Genomic DNA, 14,873 nt, shown 5'->3' with positions numbered 1-14,873 from the left:
CTACCTCTTTATCCAAGACAAACAAAGACTCACAAACACAAACATACAACACACATCATGGAGCATGGAAATAACCTGTCTCTGACTCATATTATTGTTTTATCAGTTTCACACCGCACCTGTGTGATTTAAACAGGAATTGTTTTTGAAAGATTTATTCCACCTATTTTCACCAACATGGTATACTTAAAAACTGAAACTGAACCCAGTTTTTTTCTCTGTTAGTCCTTTCACAGTCATGATTGACTTCTGATCATACATCACCAGGAGAGAATTTGCTCTCCCCGTCAAGACAGTGATTAGCATTTTGCTTGTTGACATATGTTTAATTGATTAAAACAGACCTGCTGGGATTTCACTGTGTTTTGTTTTTAAAGGCCAGGGTTCTGACAGAAATACTCCGGGAAGTATTGCATTTGGCGGCGAGCTCGGGTTCCCATACACGAGAGCGCTGAACTTAATTCAAAACGCCTTGGACACAAGGCTGACTGTTGGGCTTGTAGGAGAGGAGAGATAGCTGTAACCTTGCATTGAACTCCCAAGAATCTCAGCGTACTCCAGCAGAAAATACTTACAAGAGTTACATGATTTAGTGGCCGAGTTTCAAAGCCCAGACCCCTTTAGGCAGAGGGCTTGGTAATGAAATAACCTTTCCATTAGAGTGTAACAGTTGCCTGACAAAACTGGCATTGCAGAAACAGGGAAAGATTTGATAGTCAAATTGTGTTAGGCTTGTCACATACTTTACTTTGTTCCTTTGAGTACACACAGCATGAAAAGAAACGTTTCTACTGTTGAGAGGAAGTTTACTGAAAAGCTGACCAGTAGGGAGACCAGAGGCGAAGTATCAACATGACGGAGTGGGGAAGCCTCAGAAGTACCCTTTTAGATGCCTCTGTGCTAGATAAAACATGATTGAATGAACTGCCCTCTAGGGGCCACTCCCAGTGGAGAAAACATGATAAAGTGCCCTCTAGGATGCCTTTCCATTGGAGAAAATGTGATGATGTCCCCTCTAGGGTCCCCTCCCAGTGGAGAAAATACTATAAAGTGCCCTCTAAGTTGCCCATCCAGTGGAAAAAACAAAACACTAACCTCAGAGGGAGAACATGGTAAAGCATTGACTGTTGAATACCTGCAAATTAGCATTGTTGTTGTGAGTATGTGCACATGCTTACGTTAGCATCTAGCTCAAAGTACAACCACCACAGAGTGCTGCTAGTATGGTTGTTAGTCTTGTCAATAAATAGAAAAAGAACTGGGTTATGGTTGTTAGCATGAGTAGCTTTAGCCAAGTGAACAGACAGAAAACAGCATTGCCTACAGACAGGAAAGTAAAAGAGATGTCTGAGAAACACAGGGCAGGTAGGAACATCACCCATACAACCTTCACAGCGTTTCCCTGTGCCCATCAGAGCATTTATTTCAAGGCATCACTTTTGGTTTTGTGAAAATCCATTTGGGTTCATGTACCTAAATTAGACTTTTAAAATAACAAACAAAACAAGATAAATGTACTGTTGATTTCCCTCTAAAAATAGCTTATTACTCTCTATTCTCTATTCTACTCTCTACTGCTTTGCCCTCTTTCAAAAACAAATTTTCTTTACAGTGACCTTGTGTTTTGTGTGCCTAAGTGCAAGTTTGGCACATTATTCATCAGAGAAAGTTCCCAGCAGCCTCCACCTTTAGGAGGAACACAACAGATTGAACAAACATAAAACGTAACCAGCTTTTTCACTGGAAGGAAAGGCATTTAATCCCAGCATTCATTTGTCTTGAATGTTTGTATAACCGAGTAGAGCTTTATTTACTGTGCCTACAGTGCCAGACGCTAAAATATTCAAGTAGAAACATATTTTTCCCAATACACATGTATGTATTATTCTTCTGCAGCATCTAGTTTTAATTGTTTGATGAGGGATGGAGGCCATATGGACCACAGAATTTCTATCAACCAAAGAACAGATGTTAAAAAAATGTCTCAAATCAGCCTTGTGCGGATGCAGCCTGGATGACTACCACAGTTAAATCCTGGACCTCGATTCAAAACAGTCGAAAACTAAAGAAGAAAGTGAGGCAGTAAGTGAGATTCAAAGACTTCAACCAAACATCCAGTAATGTTTCTGTGATCAGTCTTTCTTATAATATCCCAACCAGATATAAAACTATACAGCCCCCATGTTATATTTAAGGTTGTTGTTACACATTAGAGAAGGCAACAGGTGCTGAAGGAGTGAGTGAGAAGTCATAATGTGTCATGGTATAGTACATTATCTTGAAAACCAACTGAGAAACTTGAATACAGACATTAATGTCTGTGTATAGCTGTGTATATAGGGGCGTGCTGATTCAGTACACTGGCTTACAGTTGGCACCAATATTGACCCTATTAAGTGGCTCAAAGTCCAGTGTAAAACATTTAGGAGGGTCTATTGGTAGAAATGGAATATAATATCTCTACGTATGATCACCTGAATAAAGGAATTATTGGGTTTTTGTTACATTGAAACAAGCCATATTTATCTACAGAAAGCGTGGGTCCGCCATGTTTCTACAGTATAACAGACAAGCCAAACACTAGTTGCAGATAGTCGCACCCACTGTAGTTTCTCCTGTGAGATTCACAGCCGGTTCTCATTCCCAGGTCTTCAAGTACAGACGTGAGTGGTGTTCAGTTAGTAGCAATCTGCAACTTCACTGCTAGATGCTACTAAATCCTACACACTGATCCTTTAAATTGAGTTTCTTCAGGGTCATTATAAAATCCATTGTTTTCACTAAATTAATTCAATCATATTTAATAAAGAATATTCTAATGAGTTGTTCACAGTGCAGGTATACAGTTTTTAAATATGGGACAAAGAGGGCACTGTTACCAGATTGGTAGTCGGTATTAACAGAATCATTATCAGAAGAGAACAATTTGAGCAGTTGACAAATTTACATTATTTATCAATAAACAGATGAATTGTATGCAAATCTCCAGAACGTAGCAATTATTTGAATAATAAACGGTCAACTTAAAACATTTATTTTATTTTGACAGATAACTGTGAGTTAAACAAATATGATTTATTGGCAGTAATGTGGTACATGCTCACTTTTCAGCTCAACTGTTTGTCCATCGGCAACTGTCAGAGTTCAGGTTAAAGGGCTGGTTGTCAAGGAACTTTCCCTTTTCGTCATAACAAAGCTTTTTCCTTTTGTCTTTTTCTCCACGTTCAGCCTTCAGTAACTAGGTCCTGTTCCTGACAACTTCCTGGAATTCCTTACAACACACTCACTGTGTCCCACCCACTGATTTTGACTATTCGGCAGCAAGAGTGTCATTCGTTTTGACACCCAACCTTCCCTGAACTCACTCCCACTCTTTCTGTAATAAGTAACACTGACTATACATAGTTATATGATGTCATCTCTATGTGGAGCCAAACATGTTACTGTCATTTAGTTTTTTTAACACTTGTGTCCTTCCTGCTGTTTTAATATTAGAGAAAGTTTCTCATCATTACGTAGTATTTTCTTCTGAACTTCCCTCTTTTGTGTAACAAACCTTCTGTGAGTAAGACTGTGAGAGTTTGTGACGTGGATGGAGGAGGTTCCTTTATTCTTTTCTCTAAAGTCGAGGTTATGTTTGCTAACTGAGAAGGCAACATGCTCTGTGGACATGCCTTTGAAAGCACAGTTTGGCTTTCTATGAATCTGACAAGGTGAAGAAATCACAGAATAATAAATGATTTATATACACAAACTCTCTTTCCATTAGACATCTTTTGATGATACTCCAAATCTAAAAAGACTCCACAAACAGGACAGCTATCTTGTTTTTAAGTGTTTTTTTCTCCCAGAATGTGCCGCCGTGTCTGTCGAGGAAACCCAAAAGGGCTGAGTCAGAGATCCCATCTCTTCCGGAGGCAGGGCCAGCAATGCTCTCCTTTGAAAGGCAACATGGAAAGATCAACGGGCATCTCCTGAGGGAGCCTCTGGGCCATACTGTGCTGCTGCCCCATGGCCAAACAGCCCTGGGGCCTGTGCTGCTGCTGCGGCTGCCGCTGGGTTAGATTGTACTGTTTACTTTGGGAGGACTTTCAACCCTGCACAGCCATCAAGATCTCTGTATTCTCCCTCTTTGTCTGCCTATATCTATCTCTCACATACTCTCTCTTTTTCCTCATATGAACATCATTCCCACCAAAGCTGCAACTCTGTGATAAACATCATTCACAATTACTTTCCATCACTTTACAGATAATAACTGTAAGCTTGCCGTTTGCATCACTCTGTGTGAACGTGGATGTTGATGTGACCCTCAGCTCTGCGAACATCTATCCAGATGAGAGCACAGGGAGGACTTCTGCGCTGTTGTGTTTATATTTCCTCCCTTGCGGCACTATGGATACCAGTCAGACAGTGCCAAGGTAGGACCACCTCATAAATTCAGAAACCTATAAATATTTGCTCGTGTTTTGAGTTCAGCACTAGTTTGCATTTACATATCTAAAGGTGGTTTGGTAATTTATCTGCGTGGAAGCTCAAGGACTTAATGCCTGGTGGTCTCGGTGTACAACTTGTGTTTTATATAACACCCAGCAGCAAATGAACACATGCCAAATGTTTCCATTTGCCATTTACAGCCAAACTTGACACAAGAAATACTAACAATGAAAAAATAAACTTTATCATGGATGTGTGTTAGCTAAAACAAATGGTGGCGGCTGTATCATTCTGATAAAATGTCACAAAAGTTTGATGTTCTTAAAAAAGCAAGAAAAATAAGGGTCTGTGGATGTGGCTGTTGTGCAGTGTAGCACATTCCTCCACACTCAATAAACTCAGCTAAATCAATATGTCAAAGAGCAGACAGATAACACTAAGCTCAGACATAAATCGTAACCATCTCTAAAATCTTTTCATGTGGTATTACTCACAGGCCATATTCGCTTAAGTACAGTAAACAATGTGACAGGTACTTTGAGCTGCTGGTTCAAGAGGACACAGGAAAGTGGATTGTGCTTTGAGCTTCAGGGGCCAGTAGACAAGAAAAACTCTTAAGTGAAAAAGCTGTCAGAAAGAATAAAGGCTTGCTTTAATGAAACATAAGCAGAATGTGGAAGCAAACCAAACCATATCGGCAAGCATAATGTTTGGTTTGACATGCAATTTTTGAAACATTTAGGTGGAATATTGGAATTTCTGAAAATAAAGAACAAAATGTCTTTTTGAGTCTTGACTTTTTTTTTTTCTTTGATGATCTTCCCTCCCAATCATGAAAACATCTGAGAAAATAAAACTATTCCTTTTTAGTTTGGCTAGGGAGAAATGGGGAGTTAAAGCTACGATTGCCTCATACAAAGGTATGCCTGAGTAATATTAAAATTATGCAAGGAACATTGGTTCTTTCCACAACTTCAAAATACTGATTCTTTTTCTTTTAAAACACAGGGTAACTTCATTTGCATCACCAGAACAATTTATTGGACTGAATTTAAATAAAATAATTTCTTATTAAAAAAAAATAACAACAACAAAAATGATGCTAAAATAAACATGATATCTTAAAAATAAATAAGTCCAGAAGAATGAATGACATGCCCTTTTGGGATGAAGCAAGCTGTCAAAGAAAAAAATGAAAACAAAAATAAGAAATATATCCCTCTTTTCGGTTGGACACTCATCAGATTGCTTTTCGGGTTTAAATCGCCTCATTAATGTTTTGTGGCCTGGAATGGCTTTTTGAGACTCCACCCACACCACTGCAGGAGGACATGCAGACAAACAGTGTGAAAAATCAAACATAACCTCTCATAAAATCTGGATTTTCCATGCCACCTGTGCAGCTGTTTTTTCCCCAAAGAGTGCACATTTTGATTAAAATGTTGCATTGCGATACATACTTCTTTTATTTCCCCTTTCAGCTGTCGACTTTAACACCTCATTATGTTAACCTATTGGGCCATTACACTGCTGTTAATCCTGACAGGGATTAGTTAAAGTCATCAAAGTAACATGAATTTGTTCAGAGGTGACCTCACGCTCCACTTTGGTCTAATTGTGGTATAAAATGATGCAGCACTACATTCTTGCATTGTGAACAGTTTATAGTGAGTCAGGTAGTGCAGCCAACAGTCTTCTTCTGTACTTTATGTCTTGTAACATAAAGGTCAGTGGGCCCACAGCTATTCTGGGTGTGCTTTGTTCAAACAAGCCATCCAACTGCTTTACATGGAAAAGAGTTTTGTAGCTCTGCTTTGAGAATAGTACCTTAATGCTACTCAACAGCTGACACAACATTAATATATCAATATCAAAAATTAGTCTGAATAAGTTGATTATTTGCATTTCTTTTCAGTAAATAATTAAACAAAACCACTAGATGACATAGTCTTTTATACCCTGTTTAAACCAAACTAGTTTCAGTCAAATACAGTAAGAGCTTTCAGTGGAAAACATGTGCAGATTCAACACTACTGTACTACAAAAACGCTTATCAAGAGAAAAAGTATTAGAAAAGAAGACATCAGAATGGTTTAACTTCTACTCTATATTGATATCTTTATTAACAATCATAGCCATGTTTTCAACAATGGAAGATTTATAAATATTCTTTTCTTTTGATTCATAAAAGTTGTCTTGGCACTTGTGGCATGATTCCAGTTGTGGAAAGAAAAAAAAAATCTAAATGTCCTTAAAGAATACAGCGCTTTACGAAGTAGTGGTATCCAATCAATAGCTTTTTCTTCAAGAGAGGAAATCCGTTATGTACACGATGGCTTTATTTTAAGAAACAAGATCTGGTTCTGTGCCATGGGATGGGAGAGATATCGAGTGCACGGCAGGTCCAGAAACCATCCAAAAGCACGCCACCTGATTGATCATGTGGCCTGGTGATTCCCTTTGTTTTCTTAAAGGCAACTAGATCCCCACACCAATCTGGAAATCAATCCCAGCTATTCCACGCTCGGTTCAAGCTTGCAGTTGCGACTGAAGGTCATCTCACCCTTCTTTCCCCCCCTGTCCGACTCTTCTTGCATCAGCTGCGAGGAAGGAAACAAAAAATTGCCCCCGAATACTTCCATACTACATAGTATCCAGACAGAGGGGCCAGGGATTGCTGTCCTCCCAAAGATTTAGATGTTCAAGCTAAGGCCATGGGGCACCAGGGTTCACCCCTCACTGAAGCTACATCTGATGGCTGGGACAAACCCACGCTAGTGTAAAGGCCGTCCTGTCCCGGGTACTTCACTGCTGAGCTGGAGCCCGTTCCCTCCCCGGAGCTGGACAGCACAGATGAACTGACCTACAACATCAGAGCAAATACAAAATTCACATTATTAGCCAAATTGCATTTTCAAAGCAGACATTTCTTGTTATAAAATAAGCATGTCTCTGTTGGAGTGTGATTCATGTTTGGGTTTTGGACTGAGAAGCCACTTGCAATACATCACTGGAAAAAGAAGCACCAGATCCTGAGCAATGTAAAGCTCATCTTACTGTAATATTATGGTGACACATTTGTTAGCAGCAGTCATCACCACAGAGCATGCAGTCATCCTGCATGTGATCTTTGTAAGCAAAACACCTGCAGCAGCGAATTACAGTTTGTTCATTACAAAATATTCAACCCTGAGGATGCATCAAGGACAAAGTTTGAAAGTCACTGTAAGGATTTTTCAAATTACACCCATACATTTTATTTCAGGTTTTATTGAAAAGAAACTCTTGTGCCACATCACACATATGTCCAATTATTATTTAATTGATTGCTTTGAATTTAAAATGGAGCAGGAGACATTTTAATAATTTTAAGTCTTACCCCTGAGACCTGTCCGGAGGGAGAGCTGGTTTTAGAGCAGTCTTCTGAATTAGATGAAGATGTGGATGTGGGAGTCATAGAGACAGAGTTGTTATTTCCTAAAAATATATAAAATATATTGTTGAGATCATATTGCAAAAAGCAGGGTTTTAATGACAATTACCCATAAGCATATAATAATATAATTATCAGTGACTCACCAGACGAGCCCTTTGTTTTATTCAAAGTTTTCGGTTTTCTTTTTCTCGTCTGGATTCCCTCTTTCTTCATGGCGAGCGGCCGAGGTACCTGCAGATTTCAGATCATTTATAAACAGCAATTATTACTTTGATTTGTGATGCGTTGATTAATCGAATTTGATATTAAATTTGAGAGAAATTAAGAAATAAAATCTTTGACTCACCCCGTGTAATTTTGTGTAGAGCCCACATGCGTTACACACCGGCTCTCCCTCCGCGTTTCTGCGCCACAAAGTGGTCGTGCTGGTTTGACAGTTGGCGCAGGACAGGCCGATTCTTCTGGACGTTGACTGGTGACAGAAATGTAACACTGAATTAATTATTATAATCAATACCTAAGTGGAACACAAGACTTGGAGTCTTTGTCTGTCGCCTAAAGTTAAAGAAAATGTTTTTTAAAGTGAAAGCCACACTCCACTAATTTAATTACAATTCAGCCATTCACACCCGATTTCCTAACAATAATACGGCTCCTATTGTCATCTCCATTCAACTGCCATTTACACGCCGCTTTTTTACAGGATGTTAATTTTCAGGGAGGCCATACTTCACATCAGATTTCCCTGTAAAAACTGTGCGTAATGCGCGTAATGGCACCAGGAAAAGGTTTGCCCTTTTTGTTAGCTTTTCAGATTAAATTACTCAACAGACGCACTTAATAGGGTGACAGATTATCTGCCTGATTAATTACGTTAACAAATATCTCCATGTATGGGTGGTGTTTAATCAAGTTAAATGAGTGCATTCAATTCTATGTGAAATTGACTAAAATACCTCTTCGCACCAAATCTTCCAATCCCGCATCGGCTTAATTTCTCTGATTGTTGATTTATAAATTAACATTATTGTATAATATGTTCAATTGTGTCATAAATTTGCACAGAAAGCTCCTAGCACTAACTAAAATGTCAAATGTATGGGTTGTGATGTAGGCTATTTTACAAATATATTTCTTCCCAGTTTACAGGATCAGTCAGTGAGAATAATGAGACCAAAATGTTTTTTAAAAATCTGAACTAAAGCTTTATATGTGGAATAAAGGTCTCTTTTCTGCATTATACCCCATGAATATCATCGGCGATAACCTCCAACCATTGTGTGAGATAATTAGGCAGGAAATTGAGCGGTTAAGTGGTCCCCTGCTTACCGTCCGTTTCTGTGGTTTAATTAATGGCCGGCTCAGACCATTCATTTTGCTGTAAAGGCCGCAGGCGTTGCAGAGAAAGTGGCCCGTGCCGTCGCGCCTCCAGAGTGGCGTGGAGATGGAGCCGCAGTTGACGCACTCTCTGCTCTCCCCCATGTCGTCGAGAATATCTGAAACTAAAAAATAAAGACTTAAATCAGCATACAGTCTTCCTACAGGTTGTGATCATAAGAGTTTGCGTTTCTTTCTCCTGTGAGGTGAAGCAAATTAAATCAGTTCCACGCATTTAATGTAGTGAAATAATTAATTACCCTATTTACAGGATACATATAGTATAACTGTAGCAAAACAGAGTTATAGACCTGACACATTTAAATATATTTATACTTTTTTAAACTTATATATTTATACATATTTTGGTCAGTTATAGGCCTGTGCACACAAATAGGTTATTTTTTTCTAGCAGGACTCAAACACGCATGTCTTTTCAGACCAAATGCAGCCCAATAACACATCATTACACATAAGAAGAGCATTTATATGGTACTTTATTAAACAAAGTTTGGATAACAAAGGCCCACTGGAGTGCACTGGAGTGCACTGCCTTGCCTAAAGACGCTTCAGCAGTTGCATGCCTGATTAATATAATTTAATCATTCTTCCTCCAGACAGAATGAAAGTTATTCCATCACTATGTCCTCTTTTATTTAGCTTTTTTTCTTACCTCCGTTTGGTCCTCGGATCAAGGGCGCGCCTCTGCTCTGCAAGGTGTGCAGCATCGTGTTATCGAAAGGTCCCCCGGTCCAAGGCGAGGGCAGCTGGGACAGCTGTGGTGCAACATAAGGAGAGTATGGGCTCGCGTAGGTCCCACTGAGGGGCCGAGAGAGGCCGTACTGGTCCCTGCTGCTCACATTCAGCGTGTTACTGTAGCCGGTGTCCCTGGGCGTCCCGTTATTCATGGGCGGGCTTGGAGGGTAGTGGAACCGACTGGAGGTGTGCGGGCTCCCGGTGCTGTATGAGGGGCTCTCCGGGGTGGACTGAGACCAGACCGAGTGGCTGGAGACGCCGTGGCTCGGCTGCGCAGAGCCACTAGCCTGCAGATAAGAGAGGCTGGGTATCATGGGGCCCACCCGGGAGCTGGGGACATACACGGGGGAGTTGGGGTTGGAGTGCATATAACCACCAGAGGAGGAATCATATCCAGTCTGGCTCTGGGCGGCGGCGATGGCCAGTGTTTGGTACATGTCGGTCGGGTCCACCAGCAAGCTCGCCTTGTGCGCTCCGCTGGAGAGGACGAGTTTGCTGCCCTGGTCTAAATCCGTAAACAGCGGGATGTCCTCGGCAGTGGTCAGGGTGTTGTTATGGTGTCCGAAGTGAACGTAGGAGTGTAGTGATCTACCGTCGGAGCGTCGGTGCCCCAGTGCGTCAAGGTCGCTCGGAGGAGTCCTCAGCTCATCCGAGGTGGGACCGTCCCTCCTGCTGTCACCGTGCAGGTAGGTATGCTCAGCCGGTGACCCTGGGCTGCTGGATACTTCTCGCTTGACCATGGACCAGCTGTTTTCGCCCAGGTCCATCCAGGAGCACTTTCCATACACCGTAGGGGTTAATAAAAATCGTCAGGGAGTAGTCTACCCTGTAACAAAACAAGAGGAGAGGAAGAAAATAAGTTTTACTCGTGTGGCGCAAAGTTATGGACACGTGAATTTAAAATGCGCCCTACAAACATCTGTAGCCTATAGAACATCGCCAGAGTTTCGAGTGGGGAAAAACGCAAATCCACCTCTGTACAGCTTGTTTTCATCTTTAAAACAGCAGCCTTCACTTAACAATACGAAAACTAACAAACTTCGAATCTTACTTTTAATTTCACGGCATGTTCACTGACTCTGTGTCATCCGTAACACCAATAAAACACATCCAATCCACAGTGACTGCCATACTCCCATCAGGCGCTCTTAAAGAGGCACTGAGTCCGTCCATGTCAAATCTCTGTCCTCCCACACACACACACACACACACACACACACACACACACACACACACACACACACACACACACACACACACACACACATATATACACAAGTACACACACACACACATAACAGATAGGAAACAAAACGCAATATGTCTTCACAGCAAAAGAGATAACCGTTTGATAAGACCCAAAACAGATAAGGACCGAGAGGCAGGCTGGAGCGATAAAACAATACCCCCCGAAATGATGATTGCGGTGCTGCTAGGCTTAAACTGCCAGATGTTTAAAGCAGCTGTGCGGCACGGAGGAGAAAAGACAGTAAGAAAAGGGGAAGAAAGAAGGAGACATTAGACGCTTTCCACCAACATACCTGCTAGTTATGTGCCATAGGTCGCACGCAAAGTTCCTAATAGTGATCCGCTGCTTCTCCTGGAAGTAATGGGAAACGTTGGTGCGGACTGACGAGGTTTATGAGAGGAGGCGCTTCTGGTGGCTGCGGCTACAGGAGGCGGACCAATCATGTGGAGAGCGAGCGGCTGGAAACACGATGGGGGTGCCAGCCTATGAACTCCTCCAATCAATCACACGCAGAAACTGAGAGGGAGGCATTGAGAGAGAGGGGGGGGGGGACTTGATCACGTCTGAAACTTCTAATAATTTGCTAATTAAATCATGTTTTTAGAGGGTTTTAGAAATGACTGCTTTGGGCAGAGATGGAGCTGCACCATTCAATTCCTAATCAATAACTAATATCGGACTAAGTCTTACTCTATATACATTATTTTGGATATTTTTTTCAAGCGTTCCTGTGTTTTAATGCTGCTGTTTTGCTCCATGAAGTTGGTTTAAATTACTGACATTTATTTAAAAAAAAATGTAAGGTACTTTTACTTTACTTGAGTGTCTCCATTTTATTTTTCTTTATACTTAACTTAATTTCAGAGGGAAATAATGTACTATTTACTGCTCTATATTCAGCTATCAGCTACAGTCACTTCCCCGATTATACTTTTGCGTAAGATAACCCGGTCTGTTAATAAAATATAACAAATTATTGCACAATTAAACAACCCAGTAAAAATGTAGTAAAAATAGATACAACTCCAACAGTAAAATGTTACTTCGACCATTGCACCACAATAACAACAACAATAGCCTAATCCTCTAATACGGTAATATAACAATATAACAATCACACGGGCTGTTTGTGTGCATAAGAACTACATTTGGCTGATAATATTTCTGTACATTTACAAAAGCAAAATATATTTTTCTAACTTGTAATTGAGTATTTCTACTCTGTTCTATTTCTACTTTTACAGAAGTAAAAGATCTGAACTCCCACCACTGGGCTGGTTATTACATGTGCATTAGATAAATTCATTCAGATGACTAAATTTCACAATTACCGCCAACTTTAAAGTGCTACGTGGATATTGATCCTTTTGTAAAGCAGTTAAATAATATTAATCAAATAAAACAACATATTTCTTCAAGGAGAAAAATTTAATGTGGTCTTATTTTTTTTATTTTTTTCGTTCTCTGTCTGATGTTTATCCAAGCTCTTGATTTAATGTATACCTTTTTTTTGTTTTTGTTTATTCTCTATACTCACCGCGGTGATCAATAAATCCCCTCCCTAATTAGTTTATTTAAGTCAGACGCTTTGGTTCAGGATTAACTAGATTCAGCTGTGCAGGAGCACAAACTCTCAGCACGCCTCTGCTGTGAAGACCATTACTTTGAACCGATGATTCGTTCAGCCACAATATACATTGTGAGTGAGTGAAGTGATCAAAAGTAGCGAGGTGTCAATTGAATCATTCACTCATTTACAGGTCTCCTCGTGCGTGCTCACAGAGGTTAACAAATTGTTCATCACAGTCAACCATTCAGCAGGTATTTGTCTCTGTTTACATTTTGTCTGGATGGGAGATAACTGAGCTGCACACAGAGCAAAGGGACTCCGCCATTTATACTAATACTAACACTAACACTAACACTAACACTAATACTTATACTAATACAGCCGACTGAGGCTGTGTACTTCATGTGTCTAGAACTAACATTATCCTACATGCAGTCAATGGAAGCTGTGCAGCTGTACTCACCGAGGAGCTGCTAATTTACCACTGATATTGTACATTATATATTACTAAATTACTAATCTACTATAATGCAAAAGGGGCACTCCAATTAAACAGGATTTACTGCTTTATACAGTCCTGTATTTAATACTAATATATTAGTAATATATTTTAGGCTATCAGGCCTACATTACTCCCACTGCTTCTATTACAGCTACTACTATTAGAGCCACTGGTGCTACAAATACTATTATTATTATGAGCCTGCTGCTACTGCCACTACTAGGCTGCTATGCTGCTTCTGCACTGTTAATTAAGATTTGTTTTATTTTTTATTTTGGCCCATGTTTAACTACGTTTTTGAGGGGGCACTGTTGGATAAAGTCCATGTAGGAAAACTATTTCTACGATCAATGGAGAGGCCTATAAGGCTCTCTGGCACTGGCTGCAGTTAGACCCACTGCTTTTATTATCACTGTACTGCTGAAACTTTACCGTGCCTCTACCACTGCAATGGGAACTATAGTATTTCTGCTGCTCTGTGTACATTTGGATGTATATCAGTGCTCGCCTTGTACTGGACTTCTGTGGCTCTGTGGGTCTATGTGTGCGTTAGAATATGGAAATGAATCCATGCGTCTGATTGTCGGCTGCAGGTCCAAGTTCCCACAGAGCTTTCATAACCCTGCTCCCATGAATTCATTTTTTTGGAGACCTTCTAGGCCTATGTTTACCCACGCAGACACACTGTGCTGTCTTATAACATGTGACAGCCGGAGAGGTTTTGGAGATGTGGTTTTATCAGAGGGAGTAACCAAACCATTCGCTACTGTCTCCCATCCCACCGTCTCAGTGAGCAGTTGTCAGGGAGGTGCGAGAATACAAAATCCTGTTGTTTTTTTCCTCTTCTTTCCTCCCCCACCACCCCTCTCTTACCTCTTACTCTCTACTGGCTGCGGAGCCTCGAGTTTGATGAATGAGGTGTTTTCGCAGTGATGTCAAAGAGTGCGGCTCTGACACACGGAGCCTGTGAGGAGAAGTGGCAGGACGCCGCCCTGTCTCCACATTTATCCACAGACGGTCAAACACTGCGGGCCTGCGTGGTCAGAGACACAGGCCCATAATCTAATTATCTTTATCATACATTTCACTGGAAAACGCATTTTTAAATGACTCACTTCTAATTGTAGACTATAGGGCCTACTATGGCGGCTGCCAATAATAATAATAATAATAATAATAATAATAATAATAATAATGTATAGATTAATTTTCATTTACATATGATAAAGGCATGATTTTAGCTCTAAACTGATTTTATGGTCCTACTTGAAATATTATAATTAGAAGTAATATTATTTTATTTTTTTAGAACAGAATTAAAAGAAACAATAATAATAATAATAATAATAATAATAATAATAATAATAATAATAATAATAATAAAATAATATAAAGGCTAATTCCAATCAATCGTCACCTTAATTTAAATGTTCTCTGTTTCATTTTAGTTTTATTGATTTTTTTAAATTTCTTTTTTGCCCAGAAGACCACGGCCTCAGTTTTATCTGAATAATGTTTGTTTCTTTCAGGAGGTGTGCAGGGTAAT

At 40.1% G+C, this 14,873-nt stretch overlaps 1 protein-coding gene across 3 annotated transcripts; it reads right to left on the bottom strand.

Moving 5' to 3' along the window:
- Window positions 1-5,067: 5,067 nt before the first annotated feature.
- gata6 (GATA binding protein 6) lies at window positions 5,068-11,688 on the bottom strand. 3 transcript variants are annotated; one of them, XM_051406250.1, is made up of 7 exons: window positions 11,548-11,688; window positions 9,924-10,832; window positions 9,203-9,375; window positions 8,220-8,345; window positions 8,017-8,104; window positions 7,817-7,914; window positions 5,068-7,300 (listed from the first exon to the last, which is right to left on the bottom strand). In XM_051406250.1, exons 2-7 carry the CDS (start codon window positions 10,771-10,773, stop codon window positions 7,139-7,141), a joined length of 1,497 nt encoding a protein of 498 aa, XP_051262210.1. In that variant the 5' UTR covers window positions 10,774-10,832; window positions 11,548-11,688; the 3' UTR covers window positions 5,068-7,138. The 3 variants fall into 3 exon arrangements, with proteins under 3 accessions (XP_051262210.1, XP_051262232.1, XP_051262221.1); XM_051406272.1 differs by having other exon boundaries at window positions 7,817-7,860; XM_051406261.1 differs by lacking the exon at window positions 11,548-11,688 and adding an exon at window positions 11,058-11,261.
- Between the last annotated feature and the right edge of the window lie 3,185 nt (window positions 11,689-14,873).

Source organism: Dicentrarchus labrax, unplaced genomic scaffold (assembly GCF_905237075.1).
Source record: "Dicentrarchus labrax unplaced genomic scaffold, dlabrax2021, whole genome shotgun sequence".
Lineage (NCBI taxonomy): Eukaryota > Metazoa > Chordata > Actinopteri > Moronidae > Dicentrarchus > Dicentrarchus labrax.
Note: the sequence above shows the minus strand (reverse complement) of the source record. Positions and strands in the feature narration are given on the sequence as shown.